Genomic DNA, 23,278 nt, shown 5'->3' with positions numbered 1-23,278 from the left:
AAATAAAAATAAAAAACTCATTCTCCTGAAAAGAATTGAAGAGGGGGGAAGTGTCTAGAATGGAGTGCAGGACTAAGTTTCAATGAATGGGCCTGACCTAGGACTTGCTTGTCCTCAGTGCACAGAAATTAGAATAATCTGATACCATACGTACTTTTTAGAAATGATTTGGAAAATATTTGAACACTATTTTATTCATCATGTTGAAATAAAAAATGTTCCATAATCATTTCTTTTCTTTTTTTCAATTTTTCCAATTTGGGGGGGGAACCAAAAAAGGCTTCAGGAAAAAACGTTTTTTCCTTGAATTTTTCTGGTTTTTTTCCAGGCCTTCACATCTCTACTCCCAGTGCTAAAAGCAAATGCCCAAGTCCTTGGTTACATGGGAGCTGGCTGTATATAATTTGTATTTCCTCAGTATAAAGAGATTCAAGGTCTGGTTTTGAACAATTTTTATTAGTAACATATGGCAATATATTCAAATTCTTATATCATTAATAACTACTTTTCCCCCCCTCTATCCCATATATTACTTTCTACCTACCCCTCCCCCCATTACTTGACCCCCGCCGGTGTACTATATTCAAATCATCATTATAAAAGGTACCCCTAATTAATAAGAACCAAAGTTCATATCCTCCTCCCACTTACACTTAATCATTATCAAAAATTGTCCAATGTCCTTTTATTTTCCATTCTTTTTCTACATATTTTCTGAACTACTTCTACTCCCATCTTAAATACTTCTAAATCATAGATCTTCTTCGTGGTCTCTGTGCAGTCCCACACATGGGTCTTGCTGCAGGCAACGGATCCATACCTCGGAGCTCCCCCTCTGGGGAGCAGGCACCGACTGCGCATGCCTGGAGCGGGGGGGAGCGCCCATTCCACTCAGTTTCTTCCTTACCGCCGCCCGGACAACACCTCCTCGTTGCGTTCTCTCCTTAGCTTGTCTTCGCCTCGTCTGGTATCGTATTTCTCCTTTTCTTCTTCTCCATACTATTTTTCGTCCCTAGAAAATAAAAAAAAAAGAGATACCGTTTCTGCGCTTTCCTTTCCCTTTTTCTCATCCTTCCCCCCCCCCCTCCCCTGTCCGGAGCATATGGAAGGGAAGGTTACTTTCAAAAAGTGTAGGCACTGTGGAGCCAAGATCCCCACCTCGGACGGCCACAGCCATTGCCTTTTCTGCCTTGGGGAAGGCCATCGAGTGGACTCCTGTCCTCATTGTGCTAGCTTTGGCAAGCAGGCCTGTAAAAACCGCGCAGCGAGGCTCCAAAGTTTCCTCCTCGAACGGTCCCTGCGGGCTATGCCCACTTCTGACTCGCCGCCTCCCCCACAACGAGCGGGAGATTCGGCTTCCCCGGCCGCGCTTCAGTCACAAAAACAGACAGCGCACAAGTCCGGGAAAAGACCTCTGAAGCACGCTGATTCCGGCCATAAGTCTTCAAAAAAACCGCGTCATTCCGATTCGGCGGATTCAGCGCCTAAGAAAGCTCGACATTCCGAATCGGCTGATTCGGCTCCGAAGAGGCTTCACAAGTCGCACTCGGCGCCTAAGAAATCTCGGGACCCTGCAACTTCGACCTCGATGGCTTCCACTTCGCAATCCACTTCGGCCCTACCACTACTGCCACCTGAACTATCGACTCCGGTGGATGTCATCACCGATATGCCCCAGCTTACACCTCATACCTCCACAGCGGTAGAGGTGATTCCAATTCAATCTCGCTCACCTTCGATGCATAGTGTGGTACCCTCCGAGTTCCTCGAACCCGATCCTACCACCGATCCGACTCAGACCTACTTACGATCGTCTCTACGACCCGGATCCTTCCGAGACGTCGCGGTTTCTCCTTTGTTCAGAGAATCAGCTACACAAGTCTCCTCTCATCGAGTCCGCGCCCGATCGCGTTCCCCACATAGTCGCCATGACTCTGGCTCGTCCACTTACTACGAGCATCATGACTATGAACATCATGACTATCACATACGAGGTCGATATGACTATTCACCCTTCTCGAGGTCTCCATCACCTAGAAGCAGACGTTACCGTCACCTCTCCTGCTCACCCTCGGATGAGGGAACTCGCCGTTTTCAATACCAAGAGTCGGAGCCTTACCTGAGCCGGGACGTCTCTACTCCACGAATCCGTCACGACGATTCATCTCGACTCCATCACCAACACCCATCTCGACTCCGTGACTTACCTCGAATCCATCACGAGGACTCACCTCGACTCCGTCACGAAGACTCACCTTGACTCCGTGACCGCACTCGACTTCTAAATCCGGAGGTTTTTCCCTCTCGACACCGGGAACCCTCTCGACATCAGGAACACTCTCGGTACCGGGATATAGAGAAACCTCGCATGGCTTCCGCAACTCTCTCCGTTGCCCCGGTCACTCCACCTAGGTCTTCTACCAAACATCTACTCCAGACTTCAGAGCCTCTAGCCTCCACTTCGGAGCCAGTCTTACCTCCACCTTCTCCCTCTAGGGAAGATTCCCAATCCGACAGAGAAACCACAGCCTCATCGGACTCAGAAGACCATCCGCCTTCCTTAGCTTCTGATTCGGCTCCACAGGTCCGGCTCTCTCCGTCGGATGCATCAAAGGCTTATCTCAACCTTATTACAACCATGGCGGAAACGCTGAAAATACCACTCCCAGCGGATTCCCCCAAGGTGTCTGACATAGTTCATGATTTAGTCCAGTCAGACTTCCCACCCGGTTCCTTACTCCCGATGCTGCCTGTGCACCTGGAAGGTCTCCGAGAGGCCTGGGACAAACCCACCTTGGTCCCCCCACGTCCAAGAGGTTCGATTCCCTCTATAGGGTGCATGCTCCTGATGCTAACTTCTTGGCCTCCCACCCGGCTCCGAACTCTATTATAGTCCACTCGGCCACTAAGGCCAAGCCCTCCAGGCATCCTACACCACCGGATCAAGAGGGGAGAAAACAGGACACCCTGGCAAGGAAAATATTTAATTTGGCTTCTACCAACTCCAAGCTCAATAATTATTTAGCATATTTTGCTGCTTACATTTTTAATTTGGCAAACCAATTCACGCCCTTCATACCTTCCCTCCCTGAGACCTCTCAGAAAACTGCTTCCACCCTGGTGTCTGAACTGTCCAGAGTTTCTAAGCAACAGATCAACTCTATTCGCCATGCTGTCTCCTGTTCCTCTCGAGTCTTCGCCTCCTCAGTTGCCTTGCATCGCCACGCCTGGCTGAGGTCCACCAATTTACAACCGGACATTAAACAAAAAATAGAGGACCTCCCTTTCGATGGCTTAGGTCTCTTTCATGCCTCTACCGATGAGGTTTTGACTTCGGTTGACGATGGTCGTAAGAGGGCTAAGCGCCTGGGAGTCTCTCAGCCATCCTCACAGCCATTCAATCGAACCAAATCTTGGAAACCATCCTTCCAAAGACGTCAATGCTCTCCCAAGCAAGGTGACTATTGGAAGCGAAGGCCTACACAACAGAAACCTCCATTCCAACAGAGACCTCGGCCTCAACAAACCAAAAAGACCTCTCTTCCTGCCAAACAGTCTCTTTGACTTCCTTCACATGCAGCCGGCCTATCAAACACGTCTCTCCCCATTCTATCAGACATGGAACTCCATAACAACCGATTCCTGGGTACTCACCATCGTACGCCTAGGCTACGCAATTGAGTTCATTTCACCGCCTCACCACCACTACTTCACAGTTACCCCCCCCCTCTCCTCACCTCCATCAGGAAATTCTGGACTTGCTCCAGAAAAATGCCATAGAACCTGTTCCTCCTCAACATCGGGGGACGGGCTTCTACTCGAGATACTTCCTAGTTCCCAAGAGGGATGGAGGCAAGCGTCCTATTCTAGATCTTTGGAAGCTGAACAATTATATCGAATACAGGAAATTCAGAATGATCTCTCTGCAATCCATCCTGCCTCTGATCCCCAAGAATTCCTGGATGGCTTCCCTAGATCTTCAGGACACTTACTTCCATGTGACAATCCGACCTCAACATCGAAAGTATCTCCGATTTGCCATGGGCCATGATCATTTCCAATACATATCCCTGCCATTCGGACTTTCCACTGCACCCAGGGTGTTCACCAAGTGCATGGCAGTGGTGGCAGCTGCTCTCCGCATCCGGAACATCCCAGTCTTCCCATATATCGATGACTGGCTCCTTATTGCATCAACTCAGCATCAACTGGAGAAGAATCTCCATACAGCTCTTTCTCTCCTACATTCTCTGGGCTTGCGTGTGAATACCACCAAATCACACCTCACACCCACCCAGAACCTGCAATTCATAGGAGCCCGTCTATGCACCTCTCTACATCGTGCTTTCCTCCCGGAAGACCGAGCGTTGACCATCATCGCCCTTGCCAAATTGATTCAGCGAGAACCTCTTCAATTTGCCTTCATCATCCAGCGTCTTTTAGGCCTAATGGCTGCCACTACATCAGTTCTTCGTTTTGCCAGGCTACGGATGAGACAACTGCAACTCTGGTTTGTATGGGCCTACCATCCTCGCGTGCAACCGCAGAGTACTCTACTCACTGTTCCCCAGAGAGCACTTCTCTCTCTCACCTGGTGGACTGTACCCGACAACCTCCTGGCCGGCATGCCGTTTTTTCCGACTCCTCCGACTGCCATTGTAACAACAGATGCCTCCAAGTGGGGATGGGGAGCCCACTTAGAGGACAAGACTGTCAGAGGGCTTTGGACTCCCTCCGAAAGGGCCATGCACATAAATTGCTTAGAACTGATTGCCGTGCACAGAGCCCTCCTCTCGTTCCTCCCTCTGATCAAGAGTCGGCACGTTCAGATCTCCACAGACAATATGGCAACAGTATTTTACATAAACAAACAGGGAGGCACCAGATCCCTCTGGCTGTCCCGTATAGCCATACTGCTCTGGGAATGGTGTATCAAACACAACATCTATCTGACTGCCATCCACCTCCCAGATGTGGAGAATGTTCTGGCCGACTCTCTCAGCAGGGTTCGGAAAGACGACCACGAATGGTCCATCAATCTGGTCTACCTCCATCGCATCTTTCGGTGCTTCGGAACACCCAAAGTGGACGTCTTTGCCTCCAGGGACAATGCGAAATGCCCCCGATACTATACCAGGGGAGGCAACGACGCCTTTCTGCAGGTTTGGAGAGGCCCTCTTCACTACCTTTTCCCTCCAACCCCCCTCTTAACACGGGTGCTGATAAAGATCACACGAGAGGGCACGGACTGTATCCTCATTGCTCCATGGTGGCCACGGCAACCGTGGTTCACGAGGCTCCTGGAAATGTCCCGCCACACTTATCGCCGCCTTCCTCTTGTGGGCGACCTTTTATCGCAAGCCAACGGCCAGGTACTGCATCACAATCCACAGGTTCTGGCCCTGACGGCGTGGAGAATCCACCCTCCTTTCTCTCTGCAGGAGTAGCTAACATCATTCTCAATGCAAGAAAGCCTTCCACCAGACTTTCCTATCAACGTAAGTGGAAGCGTTTCAGTTCGTTCGCAGCATCCAATCTTCTGCAAGCAGAATCAGCACCCTTATATCTAATTCTTGATTATCTACTGTCCCTTCAGAGATCAGGACTCTGCTATTCCTCCTTAAAAGTTCACCTTTCTGCCATCTCTATGTTCCATGACCCCGTTGACGGCAAAACAGTGTTTTCTCACACGTTATCCAAATCCTTTCTCAAGGGCATGTTGCACCTGCATCCACCCATTAAACCATTCGTTCCAGCTTGGAGTTTATCCCTAGTTCTGTCTTGCCTAATGAAAACTCCTTTTGAACCCATGGCTACCATAGATCTCAACCTCCTGTCATGGAAGACGGCATTGTTGGTTGCCCTTACTTCAGGAAAACGCGCAAGTGACTTATGTGCCTTCCGTCATGATCCTCCCTACACAATTTTCCACAAGGATAAGGTTGTTCTGTGACCTGACCCTGCCTTCCTTCCTAAAGTTGTCTCCCAGTTCCACTTATCGACATCAACTTCTTTGCCAATGTTTTTCTCCAACCCAACCGACCAAGGACAAAGAGCCCTACATTCCCTAGATGTCAGGAGGGCTTTGTCGTTCTACCTTGCTCGTACACAACCCTTCCGTAAGGACCCTAATCTGTTTGTGGCCTACGGTAAACCTCACAGAGGACACAAAATTTCTACCCAGAGACTATCAAAATGGGTAGTTAGTGCCATCAGGTTGTGTTACGAACTGGCTAAGCAGCCCCTGCCCGAAGGCCTTAAGGCTCACTCTACCAGAGCAGTCTCGACGTCTTCAGCTTTCCTACAGGGCGTCTCCTTAGAGGACATCTGTGCTGCCGCATCCTGGTCCTCTCCATCCACGTTCGTCTCACATTATGCCTTGGACGTTCGTGCGAGACGAGACGCCTCCTTCGGCCAAGCGGTCCTCAGATCCATCTTCCACTGAAACCATGGGTGAGTGTATCCGCTCCCATCGATAGCCTTTATGCTGTGATGTGATTTGCTTATGTGACTAACTCTTTTCTTTTACCAGCACCCTCCACCAGGACATTTAGCTGGCTAGTCACCCATGTGTGGGACTGCACAGAGACCACGAAGAAGATAAACAGGTTGCTTACCTGTAACTGATGATCTTCGAGTGGTCATCTGTACAGTCACACACGCCCACCCAGCCTTCCCCGCTGCTGGCCTACTGTGATTGTCGTGTAACTTTGTATAGTGTCAGTGCTAGTGGCAGCTGGAAGAAACTGAGTGGAATGGGCGCTCCCCCCCACCCCGCTCCAGGCATGCGCAGTCGGTGCCTGCTCCCCAGAGCGGGAGGGAAGCGCGCCAAAAAGCGCTATAGGCGAGCTATTGGAGCTCCGAGGTATGGATCCATTGCCTGCGGCAAGACCCATGTGTGTGACTGCACAAATGACCACTCGAAGATCATCAGTTACAGGTAAGCAACCTGTTTTTTCTTAAAGTTCTTGTTAACTTATCCATTTCACTCCATGTCATAACTTTAACAATCCAATCCCATTTCTCTGGTATTTTTTCTTGCTTCCACAACTGCGCATACAATGTCCTAGCAGCTGAGAGCATGTACCAGATCAAAGTTCTGTCTTCTTGTGGAAATTTTTCCATTTGTAATCCTGACAGAAAAGTCTCTGTTAAATTCATATCCCAAGATCTTAGAAATCTCTTGCTGAATCATCTGCCAAAACATTTTAGCTCTTTCACAAGTCCACCACATATGGTAGAAAGAACCTTTATGCTTTTTACATTTCCAACATCTGTCTGGTATCTTGTTATTCATCTTTGCCAATTTTTTAGGAGTCATATACCATCTGTACATCATCTTAAAACATTTTTCTTTAATACTCTGACATTTTGAGAGTTTCATAGAGTTCTTCCACAAATATTCCCAAGTTTCCATCTGTATTTCTTTATTTATATTAATTGCCGATTTAATCATTTGTGATTTCACTACTTCATCTTCTGTAGACCATTGTAGAAGTAATTTATATACTTTTGAAATTAATTTATCATTGTCTCCAAGCAGAACTTTTTCCATTTCTGTTTGTTCTTTTCTTATTCCTTCAGTTTTAATGTCATTCTCCACCAAGCTCTTTATTTGTTGCATTTGAAACCAATCATATTTCTTATTCAACTCTTCAGCAGTTTTCAGTTCTATTTTGCCACTTTGTATTTTTAATAGTTGATTATATGACAACCACTTTTCTTCACCTATCTCAGCTGTTATTTTTATTACTTCAGCTGGTACTGTCTGATAAGGGATGGGCACGAGCCAGGAAAATAGAGGTTCGATGTAGTTCGATGTAGTTTGTGGGGCTGCACAAACCTTCATGAACCTCCTTGGTTGTTGAACTGGTTCATGACTGAGTGAACTCATCGCTTGGACTTCACTCACGTGTGGCATGCCTTGTTCCCTTTAAATGTTTTTCCATAACTTGGGGTGGGTGGGGGGGTGGGCTCCCTCTGGGTATCCTACCCCCCCCCCCCAGGGAAAGTGTATGCGCAATACATAGCCTCTCCTCTCCCGGTGTAGTGAATGCCGCGTGGTCACTGTCTGGCTATGCCTGGCAGATGGTCACTGCAATGGCCTCTCCTGCAATACTGCATCCGTAGCAACACCTTCTCGCTGGTCCCCCCCGTTTTTCACAGAGTTTGCTACGTCATGGTGCGACCGAATTGTCCGGCGGTATAACCGGATGGGCAGGCTGGGCCCACCAACCTTGCCAGCCTAAGAGAAGGAAAAGTCTAACATCAAACCCGGGCAGATAGAGCTCGTTAATGTAACACCTACCACCTGGAGGACTCGCTGCCGGCGTCCCGGCTTACTGGGCCATGGCAGATGACCCCCAGGTGAAAGGGTGAAGCCAGTACCGCGCACACTGGGCTTCACCTAAAAAATTCCTCTGCGCAGGCCTGAAGGGCATATCCACATACACAACCCACAACGCATCAAGTCCTGCAGCGATGGGCAAGGGGCGAAACGGCAGGTGGAAGGTGCCACTGGAAGCCGCAGTCCCGATCCTGCATGTAGGCGGTTCAGGGTATTGGTCGCCTGATGCTAACCCGGAGACGAAAGCATTTTTCGGCAGCACCCTGAACGACCAAGCAGCCTTATCTAGGGACAGCACTGCTTGCTCTACATGGAGGGGGGCCTAGAAAAGGTGGCCTAAACAAAGCTCGTCTCCTCCACCCCAGTTGGCTAGCCGCGGTCAACGGGCATCCTTACTTGCGGTCAAAAAATAACAACAAAGAAAAGGCATGCACCTGCCTCACAAAGTGTGCAAAGACTAAAGCTTGCGTGTTGGAACATCAGAACCATGCTTGACACAGTAGACAGTGGTCGCCCTGAACGATGCTCTGCTCTAGTTGCCCACGAACTTCTCAGGTTGAATATCGACATAGCAGCTCTCAGTGAGGTCCGTTTCCCTGAGGAAGGTAGTCTTCAAGAACACGGTGCTGGCTATACCCTCTACTGGTTAGGTAAGTCAAAGGCTGAGAGCCGCCTTTCTGGCGTTGGCTTCATGGTCAGGAACTCCATTGCCTCCAAACTCGAAAACCTGCCAACAGGTCACTCAGATCGCATCATGTCCATGCGCCTCCCACTTCAAAACAAGCAGCATGCAATACTCTTCAGTGTGTATGCCCCAACCCTTCAAGCAGATCCTGCAGAAAAGAACAAGTTCTATGCTGATCTACACAACCTCGTACGGAAGACCCCTACAGAGGACAAGGTGATCATCCTTGGCGACTTCAATGCCAGAGTAGGTAAAGACTCGGAAGCCTGGAAAGGAGTACTTGGCAAACACGGCATTGGCAACTGCAATGACAATGGGCGCCTCCTGCTAGAATTCTGCATGGAGCACCAGCTCACCATCACCAACACTATCTTTCAGCAGAAGAACAGTCTGAAGACAGCCTGGATGCACCCACGGTCCAAGCACTGGCACCTTATCGACTACATTCTGGTGCGCCAGAGAGACCTTCAAGATGTCTTACACACCCGAGTAATGCCCAGTGCAGAATGTCATACGGATCATCGTCTTGTACGCTGCAATCTCCGTCCTCACTTTAAACCCACACCCAGGAGAGGAGGTATCCCTCGGAGGAAGTTTCAGGTTGGCAGTCTCCAGTCAGCCGAAGTTAAAGCTGCCTTCCAGGCAAATCTCCAGTCAAGAATTGAGGACCCCAGTTGCCCCACAGACCCTTCTCCAGAAGCACTTTATTTTATTTATTTATTTATTTATTTATTACTTTGCATTTATATCCCGCCCTCTCCGCAAGCGGACTCAGGGCGGCTCTGGGAACACCTAAAAACTACTGCCCTGCAGATCTCTGAAGAAGTCCTCGGGTTCTCCACAAGGAAGAACAAGGACTGGTTTGATGAGAACAATCAAGAGATCCAAGATTTACTGGCGAAAAAGAGATCTGCCTACCAAGCACATCTTGCTCAGCCCTCCTGTCCTGGGAAAAAAGCAACCTTTCGCGCTGTATGTAGCAACCTCCAGTGCAAGCTTCGAGACATTCAGAACGAGTGGTGGACCAAGCTTGCTGAGAGAACCCAGCTGTGTGCAGACACTGGCGATTTAAGAGGGTTCTACGAAGCCCTGAAGGCAGTATATGGTCCATCATATCAGACTCAGAGTCCCTTGCGTAGTGCAGACGGCCAAGTGCTCCTCACAGACAAGGCATCCATATTGAACCGGTGGTCGGAGTATTTTCAGGTTCTCTTCAGTGCCAACCGCGTAGTTCAAGATTCAGCAATTCACCTCACCCCACTTCAACCAGTGAAAACAGAGTTGGATGAGATCCCCACTCTATAAGAGACTGTTAAAGCCATCAAGCAACTGAAAAGTGGCAAGGCAGCAGGAGTTGATGGAATTCCACCAGAGATCTGGAAGCATGGGGGCACAGTACTACATAGCTCACTTCACAAAGTACTTGTCACCTGCTGGGAACAAGGCAAATTACCACAGGACTTTCGCGATGCAATCATCATCACCCTATACAAGAACAAAGGGGAAAAGTCAGACTGCTCCAACTACCGGGGGATAACCCTGCTCTCCATCGCAGGCAAAATCCTTGCCAGAATACTCCTGAACAGACTGGTGCCCGCCATTGCAGAAGAACTCCTCCCAGAGAGCCAGTGCGGCTTCAGAGCTAACAGGAGCACCACCGACATGGTATTTGTTCTCAGGCAGCTCCAAGAGAAATGCAGGGAACAGAACAAGGCTCTGTATGTGACTTTTGTCGACCTTACCAAAGCTTTCGATACCGTTAGCAGGAAAGGCCTGTGGCAAATCTTGGAACGTTTAGGATGTCCCCCAAGGTTCCTCAGCATGATCATCCAGCTACACGAAGACCAGCGAGGCCAAGTCAGACACTGCAACGACCTCTCGGAGACCTTCCCAATAGGCACAGGTGTAAAGCAAGGCTACGTTCTCGCGCCAACTCTCTTTACGATCTTCTTTAGCATGATGCTAGTAGATCTAGATGATGACAATGGTGTCTACATCCGCTATCGCACCGATGGCAGCCTGTTCAACCTGAGGCGACTAAAGGCCCACTCCAAGACAATGGAAAAACTCATCCGAGAGCTACTGTTTGCTGATGATGCTGCACTCGTCTCCCACTCGGTATCAGCTCTGCAGCATATGACGTCCTGCTTTGCAGAGGCTGCCAAGCTATTCGGCCTAGAAGTTAGTCTGAAGAAGACAGAAGTTCTCCACCAGCCTGCACCCCAGGAAGATTATCACCCTCCCTGCATCACTGTGGGTGAATCAGTTCTGAAGACAGTCCAGCAGTTCAGCTACCTGGGGTGCATCATCTCCTCAGATGCTAAGATCGACAAGGAGATTGACAACAGGCTGGCAAAGGCAAACCGTGCATTTGGCCGACTGAACAAAAGAGTGTGGAGCAACAAGCATCTGAAAAAAGGCACAAAGATCAATGTTTACAAAGCGGTTGTGATGACAACCCTCATCTACGGCTCCGAATCGTGGGTTTTATACCGTCATCACCTGCGACTCCTTGAGCGCTTTCATCAGCGCTGCCTTCGCACCATCCTCAACATCCACTGGAGTGACTTTGTGACCAACACTGAAGTTCTCAAGCGGGCGGAGGTTACCAGCATCGAGGCACTGCTGTTGAAGACACAGCTGCGCTGGGCAGGGCATATTTCTAGGATGGAAAACCACCGGCTTCCCAAGATTGCCCTGTATGGCGAACTCTCCACCGGCCATCGAAATAGAGGGGCACCAAAGAAGAGGTACAAGGACTCCTTGAAGAAATCCCTTGGCACCTGTCGCATCAACCATCACCAGTGGTCTGACCTAGCCACAGATCGCAAAGCATGGAGGCACACCATCCACCAGGCTGTTTCTTCTTTTGAGAACGCACGCATAGCTGGTCTTGAGGACAAAAGGAGATTGAGGAAGAATCGTACTGCTACAGCACCAACCCTAAATCAGACTTTTCCCTGCAGCCACTGTGGCCGGACCTGCCTGTCCTGCATTGGTCTTGTCAGCCACCAGCGAGCCTGCAGCAGACGTGGACTATTGCACCCTTCCTAAATCTTCGTTCGCGAAGCCAAGCCGAGAGAGAGAAACTTGCTGAGTGAAGTCCAAGTGGCAAGTTCACTCACTTCCAGGTAAACTCAGCACTCGGACTTCACTTGTGTGCAGTGTGCCTTGCAAAAGCCATTTAAAGGGAACATCTTTCTAAATGGCTTTTGCAAGGTGTGCTGCCACTGCCACGGCTGGGTCTCTGCTGGGCAGCCTGGTTCAAACTGGACTGCCAAACAGAGCCCGCAAAAGAGCTGATCCTGCAGGGAGGACTCTTCCCACAGGGGCTTTGCTGGGCAGCTGGGTTCAAACTGAACTGCCCAATAGAGCCCCACAGTCAGTTCAGCGAATCCCTTGGGGTGAGGACAAAAGGGATCGCTGAAATGGCTTGCATCTATTTCAGTCTAACAGCTGACAGATGCACCAGCCCCTGCTGTTAGGCAGAAATTGATGCAAGCCGTTTCAATGATCCCTCTCTCTCCCCTCCCCAGCTTTCCATCACAATCCCCACGAACCTCCAGAAAGCTACACAGAGAGTCATGGATAGGGATGGATGTGAAGGCAACAGGCGACATCCAGGCCTCGGATTCAGTGGAAGCTCACAGGAGCACAACTCCTGAACCTTTTTGACAGTACCCCCTCCTCCTTCTGAGAGTTCCACCTCCTTGTCCATTGAATAGTAGGTGCAGCTGCATAACAATCCCTGGATGAGCTCCACCACCTATTTTTCTACAAAGCGACCCCTGGGCCGCATCCCTCCCATGTGATTTTCATGATGGTTAGGGTCGTGAGTAGGTTTGTGCCCATCTGTAGTTCTGATCTCTTGGACAATAGAACTGGGTTTACAAAATAGTGTCTTTTGCTTTGCATCCCTATTCTGCACTATTAGAACATAGAATTTGTATTTTCTAGGAAAACTGGTACTACAGGTCATTATTTAGATACGTTTTAGTGGCCAATATTAAACAGCAGTGAAATGAGAAGCAGTGTCTGAGCTTTTAACCTGCTGGAATAAAGTGGGGGTTTTGCCCTATACCCTTTCAAGCGGACTTTTAGAGTAAGGGGGCATCACCAAAGGCAAACTGTATATTATAACTATCCTTCAAAAAGTAGGTAGCTGTGGGAGACATGGCCTCTTTTGCTTTGGCTCCCCAACCATGGAACCAGTTTCTCTAGTGACTTCATTACTTTGTTTCAGTTCCAGGTAAAAATTGTTATGTTTGCTCAAGCTATCTGACTCCTGACCATATTTATCTTAATGGTCGGGTATCTTAGTTTTGTGCTACTTTAATCTAGCAGAACTCACTTGAGCAAAAGGTGTATAGCTATAAAATAATAAAATGAATCGCTGGTCAAATATAATTTTTTCCCCTTCCAGTCGTTGGCTGCAGGCCTGACCTCCAGTCAAGCAGTAGAGAAACTCCGTGCCTTGCCTCTGTGGCTCTCTTTGCAATACCTTGGACATGATGGGATTGTCGAAAGAATAAAACATGCATCTCAGTTGGTAAGGAGCTGGCAATTTTTGTTGTTGTTTGATCTCTCTGGGGGGCATAAATTGCAGAGTGGGGTAGTCCTATTCTGCATTGCTGACCAAATCCTCCTGAGAACCTCATAGCCGGGGTGTGAAGGCAACAGGCAGCATCCAGGCCTCAGAATCAGTGGGAGAAAAAGAAGAAGATATTGGATTTATATCCCCCCGTCCACTCTGAAGAGTCTCAGAGCGGCTCACAATCTCCTTTCCCTTCCTCCCCCACAACAGACACCCTGGGAGGTAGGTGGGGCTGGAGAGGGCTATCACAGCAGCTGCCCTTTCAAGGACAGAGTCTCAGAACCGCCTACAATTTCCTTTACCTTCCTCCCCCACAACTGACACCCTGTGAGGTGGGTGGAGCTGAGAGGGCTCTTACAGCTGCTGCCCTTTCAAGGACAGAGTCTCAGAGTGGCCTACAATCTTCTTTAACTTCCTCCCCCACAACAGACACCCTGTGAGGTGGGTGGAGCTGAGAGGGCTCTCATAGCAGCTGCCCTTTCAAGGACAGAGTCTGAGTGGCCTACAATCTCCTTTCCCTTCCTCCCCCACAACAGACACCTTGTGATGTGGGTGGGGCTGGAGAGGGCTCTCACAGCAGCTGCCCTTTCAAGGACAGAGTCTCAGAACGGCCTACAATCTCCTTTACCTTCCTCCCCAACAACAGACACCCTGTGAGGTGGGTGGGGCTGAGAGGGCTCTCACAGCAGCTGCCCTTTCAAGGACAGAGTCTCAGAACCGCCTACAATCTCCTTTCCCTTCCTCCCCCACAACAGACACCCTGTGAGGTGGGGGGGGCTGGAGAGGGCTCTCACAGCAGCTGCCCTTTCAAGGACAGAATCTCAGAACAGCCTACAATCTCTTTTACCTTCCTCCCCAACAACAGACACCCTGTGAGGTGGGTGGGGCTGAGAGAGCTCTTACAGCAGCTGCCCTTTCAAGGACAGAGTCTCAGAACGGCCTACAATCTCCTTTACCTTCTTCCCCCACAACAGACACCCTGTGAGGTGGGTAGGGCTGATAGGGCTCTCACAGCAGCTGCCCTTTCAAGGACAACCTCTGCCAGAGCTACGGCTGACCCATGGCCATACCAGCAGGTGCAAGTGGAGGAGTGGGGAATCAAACCCGGTTCTCCCAGATAAGAGTCCGCACACCAAATTGGCTCACAGGAGCACAGCTCCTGAACCTTCTGACATTCTGAGAGTTTCACCTCCTTGTCCATTGAATAGTAGGTGCAGCTGCATAACAATCCCTGGATGAGCTCCACCATCTATTTTTCTACAAAGCGACCCCTGGGCCACATTCCTCCCATGGGGCTATCGATAAACCTGTCTTCTTTGACTTCATCTCATCTCAGAGTCTGTTGTGGCATCTCACGGCAATGAATTCCATCACTTAGTTGCTCAGAGTTCACTAAGTGGCAGCCATGGTACAAGAGATCACTTAATACCATTTTCTGTCACAGCAGTTGTATTTGCCTGCGGTTGATGCACAGTTTCCCAAGGCAGCATGGGGCTGAGACAGATGTTGCCCGTAAGTCATTGTTAAGGACACAGCATTTTGCTATTTCCAGGGTACCGGATGCAAGCCAATAGATCCAAACAGGTCATGTTTGGCAGGTCTTGCCAATTAACTGCTGAAAGAGTTGACGGGACGAGAAGGCATTGTGATGCGCCCTGCCTTAAATTTTTACTAAAACTTTAATTTGACTGAAATAGGAATGATCTATTAATTTTACTAAACCCCAAATCATTGTGTCTGCACCTCTTTGAACAAAAAGAAAAGACGGGGATAGTTAATGGGCGGAAGATCTTGCAGGTCTCCTCTTTTAAGCATTTGGGTGTTTTATTTCAGCCTCCCTTGTCCTGGAGATGTCATGAATAAGTTGTCACTCAGAAACATATGGCCACTGTGAAGGCAGTTTCACAGTTCCTTTTTTTTCTAATGAGGCACCTTATATCCCAGCTGCTACTGGAGCGTTTAACTCAGTGGTGATTTAACTCTTACGTAGTGTCCCCAGGAGTGGAATTCTAGCAGCAGCTCCTTTGCATATTAGGCCACATCCCCATGATGTAGCCCATCCTCCAAGACCTTACAAAAAAGAGCCTTGGAGGATTGGCTACATCACGGGGGTGTGGCTTAACATCCAAAGGAGCTCCTGCTAGAATCCCATCCCTGAGTGCCCCTATATGGATTTCTGTTGTAAATGATTCCATAAACAGAGTGCAGTCCTTGTTCCTTCAGACAATCGGAGGGCTCTCCAGGTGCATTGCGTTGTCAGCCCTTTGTTGTGAATTTGTCCTTACTTCTATAGAAGCCTGTGCCTGGTTTGGTTTCATCTGTTTTCTTCCTCTGTAAATCAGTTAACATGTGGCCAAACCGATTTGCGCCAGAGAAGAGGTATACTGTTTTTGTTCCTTGGAGGACATGTTCTTCTCTTTCCCTGGGACTTCTATCTAAGAGTAAACTCCCTTTGAATTTAGATTCCTCAGTTAGCTCAAAGTTATGTAGGACCCTTACGCTTTCACGATTTAGCTGCCCTTTTCAGTGGTGTTGCTGGGTCGTCTGCTAAGGCCCCCTTGTTCAGATTGGTTATGTCCCTACCCGCTCCTGTCTGTGCACTCCCTTGTACATATTCTCCTGCAGTGTCCTTGTATGCTCCTGTTTAGGCTAAAATGGTCTGTGCCATGCTTTGATAAATGGACTGCTTCCTTTAGTGACATCACTGCAAAAGGTTCCATTCCTCTTAGAGGAGTCTGATTCCAAACGTACTTGTTTTGTAGCTCAATGTCTTCTAGAGGCTGCAGAGAAGGGTCAAAGGGAGGTATTTTTAGACAGGAGTTTTATTTAAGTTTCTCAGTTTTACTGTATAAGACCTTGGTCTAAAAACGGGAAGAAAGTAAGTAAATTGATTCTTAAGAATCTCCACAGTTGCTGCTTTTTAATTGACTGCTTTCCAGCAAAGGCCCTTTGGAGAGTTTTTACAGGGCACTGCCATAGGCAGCTTTTCTGTACTGGGAGTCTGGAACAGCCTATTGCAGCAGATAAGGGGGGGGGGGGCAAAGAAAGAAGCAGTTTTATGTGCTCAAAACAGGAAGACTTGGCCATTACTTCAAGTACATTTGGATTAAAACTCACATTAACATTTGATGTTACAAACTTTTGTCTTTTTAAAATGCTAAGTACTTTCGGACCATAAGGCGCTCCGGACCATAGGACGCACCTTAGTCCTGGGGGGCGATCCACTGCCTCCGCCTCTGATCCCGGTGCTTCCCCCACGCCTGCCTGCCTGGCTCTAGCTTCTTCCAGCAAGCGCTGGGATCGCTCCACGCTGCCCGCACCGCAAACCCAGTGCTTCGCGAGCCCCAGCTGCGGAGAGGGCAGCGTGCTTCCTCCGTGCCTGTCTTCCTGGCTCCAGCTCTGACGCTTACAGCAAGTGCCAGGATCGCTCCCTCCGCCCTCCGATCCCAGCGCTTGCTTTAAGCATCAGAGCTGAAGCCAGGCAGACAGGCACGGAGGAGCACGCTGCCCTCTCCACAGCCGGTGCTCGCGAAGCACTGGGTTTGCGGAGGGGGCGGGTGCGTCCTCCGTGCCTGTCTGCCTGGCTCCAGCTCTGATGCTTAAAGCAAGCACAGGGATCGGAGGGCGGAGGGAGCGATCCTGGCGCTTGCTTTAAGCATCAGAGCTGAAGCCAGGCAGACAGGCACGAAGGAGCACGCTGCCCTCTCCGCAGCTGGCGCTCGCGAAGCGCTGGGTTTGCGATGGGGGCAGCGTGGAGCGATCCCAGCACTTGCTGGAAGAAGCTGGAGCCAGGCAGGCAGGCGCGGGGGAAGCGCCGGGATCAGTGGCGGAGGCAACGGATCGCCCCCCCCCCCGGAAGGTATGTACCTTCGCTCCATAAGACGCACACACTTCCCCCACACACTTTTTTTTGGGGGGGGGCGTCTTATGGTCCGAAAAATGTGGTAGTTTTTTAGGGTATTGGTTTTTTTGTCCTCACAACAACATTGTAGGCTCACTACTGCTGTTGTGATTTTAGAGAACTAAGGCAGAGGGAAAGGTGGTGATTTGCCCAAGGGCAATTGTGTCAGTGTTGGTGGGTGAGACCTGAACCCAGTTCCAATCCCAGCCACATATCTGGTGTGGTCTCTCTTCCTGTGTCAAGGAGGAGGATGCATATGCTAGATTGCACATCGGTTTGATTCTGGTTTGTTCACAATGTTGCTCTTTGTATGAACTGCCTTCCCCCTCTGTTCTAATTTTCTCTTTCCATTCAGAGTCAGCGATTAGTGGAAAACTTGAAGAACCAGGATTTTATCAAAACCTCGGTAAGTTTGACTTGATATGTTGTGGCCATAATATCTGTGACAGCCATCTTTGGAGGAATAATTATATCTGCTTAACTGAAAAATTATGCTACTTAGCTTTTTACCTTGCATCTTTTAAACTTTCTATTATAAAAAAATTATTATAAATAACAAATATTTAAAACGAATTATATTGTCAAGTTCCTGTGTTTATAGGGTAGTTCAGGGGTGGCTAAACTATTTGTCTAACAAATTAGAATTACCCGAGATAGCGTTAACATTGGAAATATGATCAGCTGTTTTATCCATAGTGAAAAACTCCCAGATTTTAACATACCAATCTGCAATTGAAGGAACAGAATTTTTCTTCCAGTGAGAGCCCAATTGAACTTTGGCAACTGTAATCAGAGTTGTAATTTGCTCTTGCCATATATTAGAGATCTAAAAACAATTATGTCAAGAATACAGTTTGACAAAATTTACAAAAATCTATATATTGTATTGTGCAAAAACATCCAAATTTCATTCCAAAACCATAAATCACATAGAGAGCATAAAGTCCCAAAGAGAAACACTGTTTCTAAGGATGACGCCAACGAATTCTTTACAAAAAGTCTATAAAGAGTAATACTATTCAGGAGTAAATTCCAAACGGAGTCCTTCCACTGATGTCGGCTTCTGAAGGAGAAATTCTTGCCTTCACACAATCACCGGCTTAAATCACGTTCCGCTGTACCTGCAGCTTCTTCACAAAGCCAACTGACAAGGTTGGGAGAGGCTGGTCTGAGGACCTTGTCAGTTGGCTTTGTGAGGAAGCTGCAGGTACAGCGGAACGCGATTTAAGCCTGTGATTGCGTGAAGGCAAGAATTTCTCCTTCGGAAGCCGACATCAGTGGAAGGACTCCGTTTGGAATTTACTCCCAAGTAGTATTACTCCTTATAGACATTTTGTAAAAAATTAGTCGGAGTCATCCTTAGAAACAGTGTTTCTCTTTGGGACTTTATGCTCTCTATGTGATACATGGTTTTGGAATGAAATTTGGATGTTTTTGCACAATATAATATATAGATTTTTGTAAATTTTGTCAAACTGTATTCTTGACACAATTGTTTTTAGATCTCTGTTTATATTTTGTTGCCATTGTTTTCTCTGCTTGCCATATATTAGGCATTGCTGAATTTTGCTACAAATGCAAAAGAATCTGTTTGGGATTGTTAGAGATCCTGTAGTTGGTAATGAGCCGTAATGATGTAGGACTTGGCCCCAGAAATTTTGATGGTTTTATTTAGCCCTCAGAATTCAAGGGCCCATAAATTTTTTTTACCCCTTCGTAAAACTACAGGCCACCGTTGCCCCTTATGGCAGCAAGTTCTATAAATGAATTGTGCATTTTGTGGGAAGTGCTTTCTTTCATTTTCTTATTCGACTTTGTCATGATTTAGATGGATGTAGCTGTTATCTCTTTTGTGTACAGCTTTTGGTTGATTGTGCCAATGTTACAACATGATTGTTTTTGCTGGCGTTTAAAAATGTTTACATGGCTTTAATTCTGCATAAACCACCTTGAACACCTTGGGTGGACAGATGATAGCAATTATTAAAATAAATATAATTCAGGTCTAACAAATTATCTGAATTAGTGATTCACAGGGCTTCTTTTGAGCAGGAATGCACAATAATGCAGTTCCGGCTGGCTTGGAATTGGGGTGTGGCTTAATATGAAACAAATTCCTGCTAGACTTTTTTTTGTAGAAAAAGCCCTGTGCAAAACAATGGTGCTGTCAGGGGTTGTGGGTGACCTAATATGCAGATGAGTTCCTGTTGGATTTTTTCTACAAAAAAATCCCTGGTTACTTAAAGGTGTTGAGACTGAGACACCCCTGTCCACATGGTATTATCTGCTGTTAATATGGCAGGTAAGTTGATTATATGTATCAGATACTGTTTACCAAAGTACTTTGCAGGGTATTCATAATACAGATTCAGTTTTTCCCACTTTTCCCTTTTCAAATTGCATTTCCAAGGTTGAAGATGAACTTAGCTCTCCAGTGGTGGTATTCAGATTTTCACCTGAGCTTCCACATTTAGGTATGTTTAATTTGCTGCTAAAAATTGCAGCTTGTATGTCCTTATTTTATTATGTTTTGGAGGGGTTTTTTTGCAGTTTGTATGCATGTTATGTCTGTTTTGCAACAAATTAATTAGCACTTTTGGATAGCAGTCAGTTGCCCATTTTAGCACCAGCTCCCAATCTCCTCCCTCCCATCTGAATTTTTGCACCTGTTTTTGCAATGCCCTCTCTGGCCATTTGGAATCTCATCCCTCTGACTAAGAATTTCTGTCCCTACCGACAAGAGCGGAAGGGGAAATGGCTGGGCGAGGTGGCCACTAGGATAGCACCAGCCTTCACTAGGTACTTTCTGGTGCTGCCTCACCTGGATCAAGGTTTAAATCAAGTTCTGATATGAATTCAGGCATTTTCGTAATGAACACATCAGTGTTGATTAGAGTTGCTGGAGCTCAAAATGGAAATTATTAAGATTCGTATTGTGTTGTTGACTGCAAAATTTCCTAAGCTAAATTCTGCCCCCTCCCCCCCCCCTTTTAAATCCAGATAAACTGTTAAGCGCCGGCCAGGGTCCTATGATAAGTGGCAACGAGAGATATCTTTGCGACACTTTCAATCAATGGGTAGGTACGAGCATTTTCTTGTGCTTCTCCAGCAGTACTAGATAACTGGGTGATCAAAACCAAGAATGCTCTCCAGACCCTTCTCCATCTTTGTGATGAAAAAAAAATTGTCGGGGGAGGGAAGATTCAGATCTTTTATCTGATAAAAATCCTTTTCTTCCCACTTCTGAAAAAGGACATTACAGGAAGTGGCTAATGAATTAAGGTGACCACAGAGCAAGTCCATGCAAGAGCCCTGCAAGATTGCTGTTTTGCTAAAGTAGATTCTAAATTTCAGTTACCCGTCACAGCACCAGATGGAATTCACTGCCACAGGAGGTGGCAGCGGCTACAAGCATAGATAGCTTCAAGAGCGGATTGGATAAATATCTGGAGCAGAGATCCATCAGTGGCTATTAGCCACAGCTTATCGGTGGAACTCTCTGTCTGAGGCAGTGATGCTCTGTATTCTGGGTGCTTGGGGGGGCAGTGGGAGGGCTTCTAGTGTCCTGGCCCCACTGATGGACCTCCTGATGGCACCTGTTTTTTTCCAGCCACTGTGTGACACAGTGTTGGACTGGATGGGCCATTAGCCTGATCCAACATGGCTTTTCGTATGTTCTTATGATCTGTGCCTATCAAAATCCCACTAGTTCTGGAATTGCCTATAGAGAAGGCTAATTCTGTGCTGTAAATTTATTTACTTATTTTATCCATTTATAAATAAAAAATTTAGACCACCCTGCGCTGTGCACACAAGGCTCAGGGCAGGGAACAATGATAAAACACATTCATAAATTAGTGAAACAATTTAAAACAATGAAATAATATGCAATTAAAGCATTTCCAGATGGCACTGAAGACTTCAGATTGTGCCATTGCCTCGTGGTGGGGAGGCAGGAAACGGTGCCAGACGACGTGGGGATCCTTTGCTGTCCTCAGCCCAAAGCCTGGCAGAACATCTCTGCCTTGCAAGCCCTGGAGAACTGCATTAGGTCTCACAGGGCATGGTTGTCATTCAGCAGAGAGTTCCACCAGGTTGGGGCCAGACTGAAAAGGCCCTGTCTCTGGTTGAGGACAGCCAGATGTCTTTCAAGCTGGGGGATCACCAGTAGGTTCTTCTCTGCAGAGTGTAATGCTCTTCGGGGGCGGGGGGTGGTGGTCAGTGTTGTGACAATCTGTAGACTTGGGAATGAAAGAGTAAGTGACCTGTGAGTGGGACTTTAACGTTGAGATCCCGCGTGGGGTAGTAGTTAGAGTGTTGGACTAGGACGTTGTACAGTCAGGTTCGGATCCCGCCTCTGCCGTGGAAGCTCATTGGGTGACTTTTGAGTCCATCGCACTCTCTCCACCTAACAAAGCAGTTGTGAGGATGAGGAGGGCTCTAGGGTGATAATTCTGCTTTGGGGTCTAATAAGAAAGAAAAGCAGGATGTAAACAGAAATATATTAAAACCTCTTTGCTTGGCATTTTGTCTTCAGCTAGGGGAGCAGTTGGCTCAGTTGGTGCCGGCCAGTGGAGTTGACGTGGTAGAGCTCGAAGATGAAGGCACTTGCGTACGCTTCAGTCCCTTAATGACTTCTGCAGGTAAGTGGACAGCATCTGAATGGTTGCTGACCTAGTCATTTCTCCCTTAAGTGGTCAGTGATGTTTTCTTAAAAATTAAGTTGCCCTTTTTTTTCTGTGTGACTGTTTGCCCTAATTGTTACTGACCTTAAACTGATCTTAGTGGTAGGTTTTGAGTAGATTTACATATGCAAAACTCAGCTATTCAGATTCATAGAATAACTTGGTTGCAGTTCCCAAAACATGAAAAATCAGATGCTCAGATTTAGATCTAAAACTAGAAAACGGGAAGATTTCCATGCGAAATATCTGGATAGGTTTTCACTTTGTCATGGTGTAGCACTATTTGATTACCTCACCCGTTTTTTTCCTTGCTGACTTTACATGTTGCCTCTTCAGCTGTCAGCGAACTCTGCTTAAAGTTACTTTAATCTTGATAGTTATTTGAAACAATTGCAGAAAAGTTAGATGAATTGCTTTAATTAATTGCCAAATAAGATAGGCCTTATTTTGCTTTATCAGATGTAACGCATATACGCCCTGTTGATTGGCTCATTTACACTTGGGTTGATTTTCTCTGTTGGGTTAAGAACCAATCACTTATCTAGATAGTGACCAAATGATTAGGATAGAAAGAGATTTAGAAAAGATTAAAGTCTGAGCCCAGTGGCACCTTTAAGACCAAGAAAGTTTTATTCAAGGTGTGAGCTTAATGTGCACGCACACTTCCTTGGATACATTGGAATGGAAGGTAACAGTACAGCCTTACAGACAGAAGTTGAACAGCAAATTAGCACGTAACATGATGAAGATGTTTTTAAGATATATGGAGACAAAACAGGATTAACAAGTTAAGTTTATAGGTCAACAGTTTGGATTTAATTAAGGGAGAACAACAGCGAAGCAATAAATTTGTTAAAATAGGAGATACATATGTTAAAAGACATGCATGGAGAAGAATGAGTCCATCAGTCAGTGTTTAGTATGATGTTTGAATGGAACAAAGCCCTATATGGCCGAGGACCCGTTTACCTGAGGGACTGCCCTTCCCCACACGTTCCCCAGAGAGTGCTGAGATCTGGATCCCAACATCTCCTAGTGATCCCCGGGCTGAAGCAGGCGAGACTGT

At 47.4% G+C, this 23,278-nt stretch overlaps 2 protein-coding genes across 2 annotated transcripts in view; one reads left to right on the top strand and one right to left on the bottom strand.

Moving 5' to 3' along the window:
* MARF1 (meiosis regulator and mRNA stability factor 1) overlaps positions 1 to 23,278 on the bottom strand; it is a 539,974-nt gene that overhangs the window by 278,261 nt on the left and 238,435 nt on the right. The gene's annotated exons all lie outside the window — the stretch shown is intronic.
* LOC132588265 (pyridoxal-dependent decarboxylase domain-containing protein 1-like) overlaps positions 1 to 23,278 on the top strand; it is an 81,346-nt gene that overhangs the window by 36,406 nt on the left and 21,662 nt on the right. Inside the window, exons 12-16 of the mRNA XM_060260625.1 lie at positions 13,456 to 13,581; positions 17,883 to 17,933; positions 19,938 to 20,001; positions 20,528 to 20,604; positions 22,065 to 22,170. Coding sequence (XP_060116608.1) covers positions 13,456 to 13,581; positions 17,883 to 17,933; positions 19,938 to 20,001; positions 20,528 to 20,604; positions 22,065 to 22,170 — 424 coding nt within the window. The remainder of the gene's footprint in view (positions 1 to 13,455; positions 13,582 to 17,882; positions 17,934 to 19,937; positions 20,002 to 20,527; positions 20,605 to 22,064; positions 22,171 to 23,278) is intronic.

The sequence above is a fragment of the Heteronotia binoei genome, chromosome 20 (assembly GCF_032191835.1).
Source record: "Heteronotia binoei isolate CCM8104 ecotype False Entrance Well chromosome 20, APGP_CSIRO_Hbin_v1, whole genome shotgun sequence".
In the NCBI taxonomy this organism is placed as follows: domain Eukaryota; kingdom Metazoa; phylum Chordata; class Lepidosauria; order Squamata; family Gekkonidae; genus Heteronotia; species Heteronotia binoei.
This window is presented reverse-complemented; position numbering and strand designations above follow the sequence as displayed.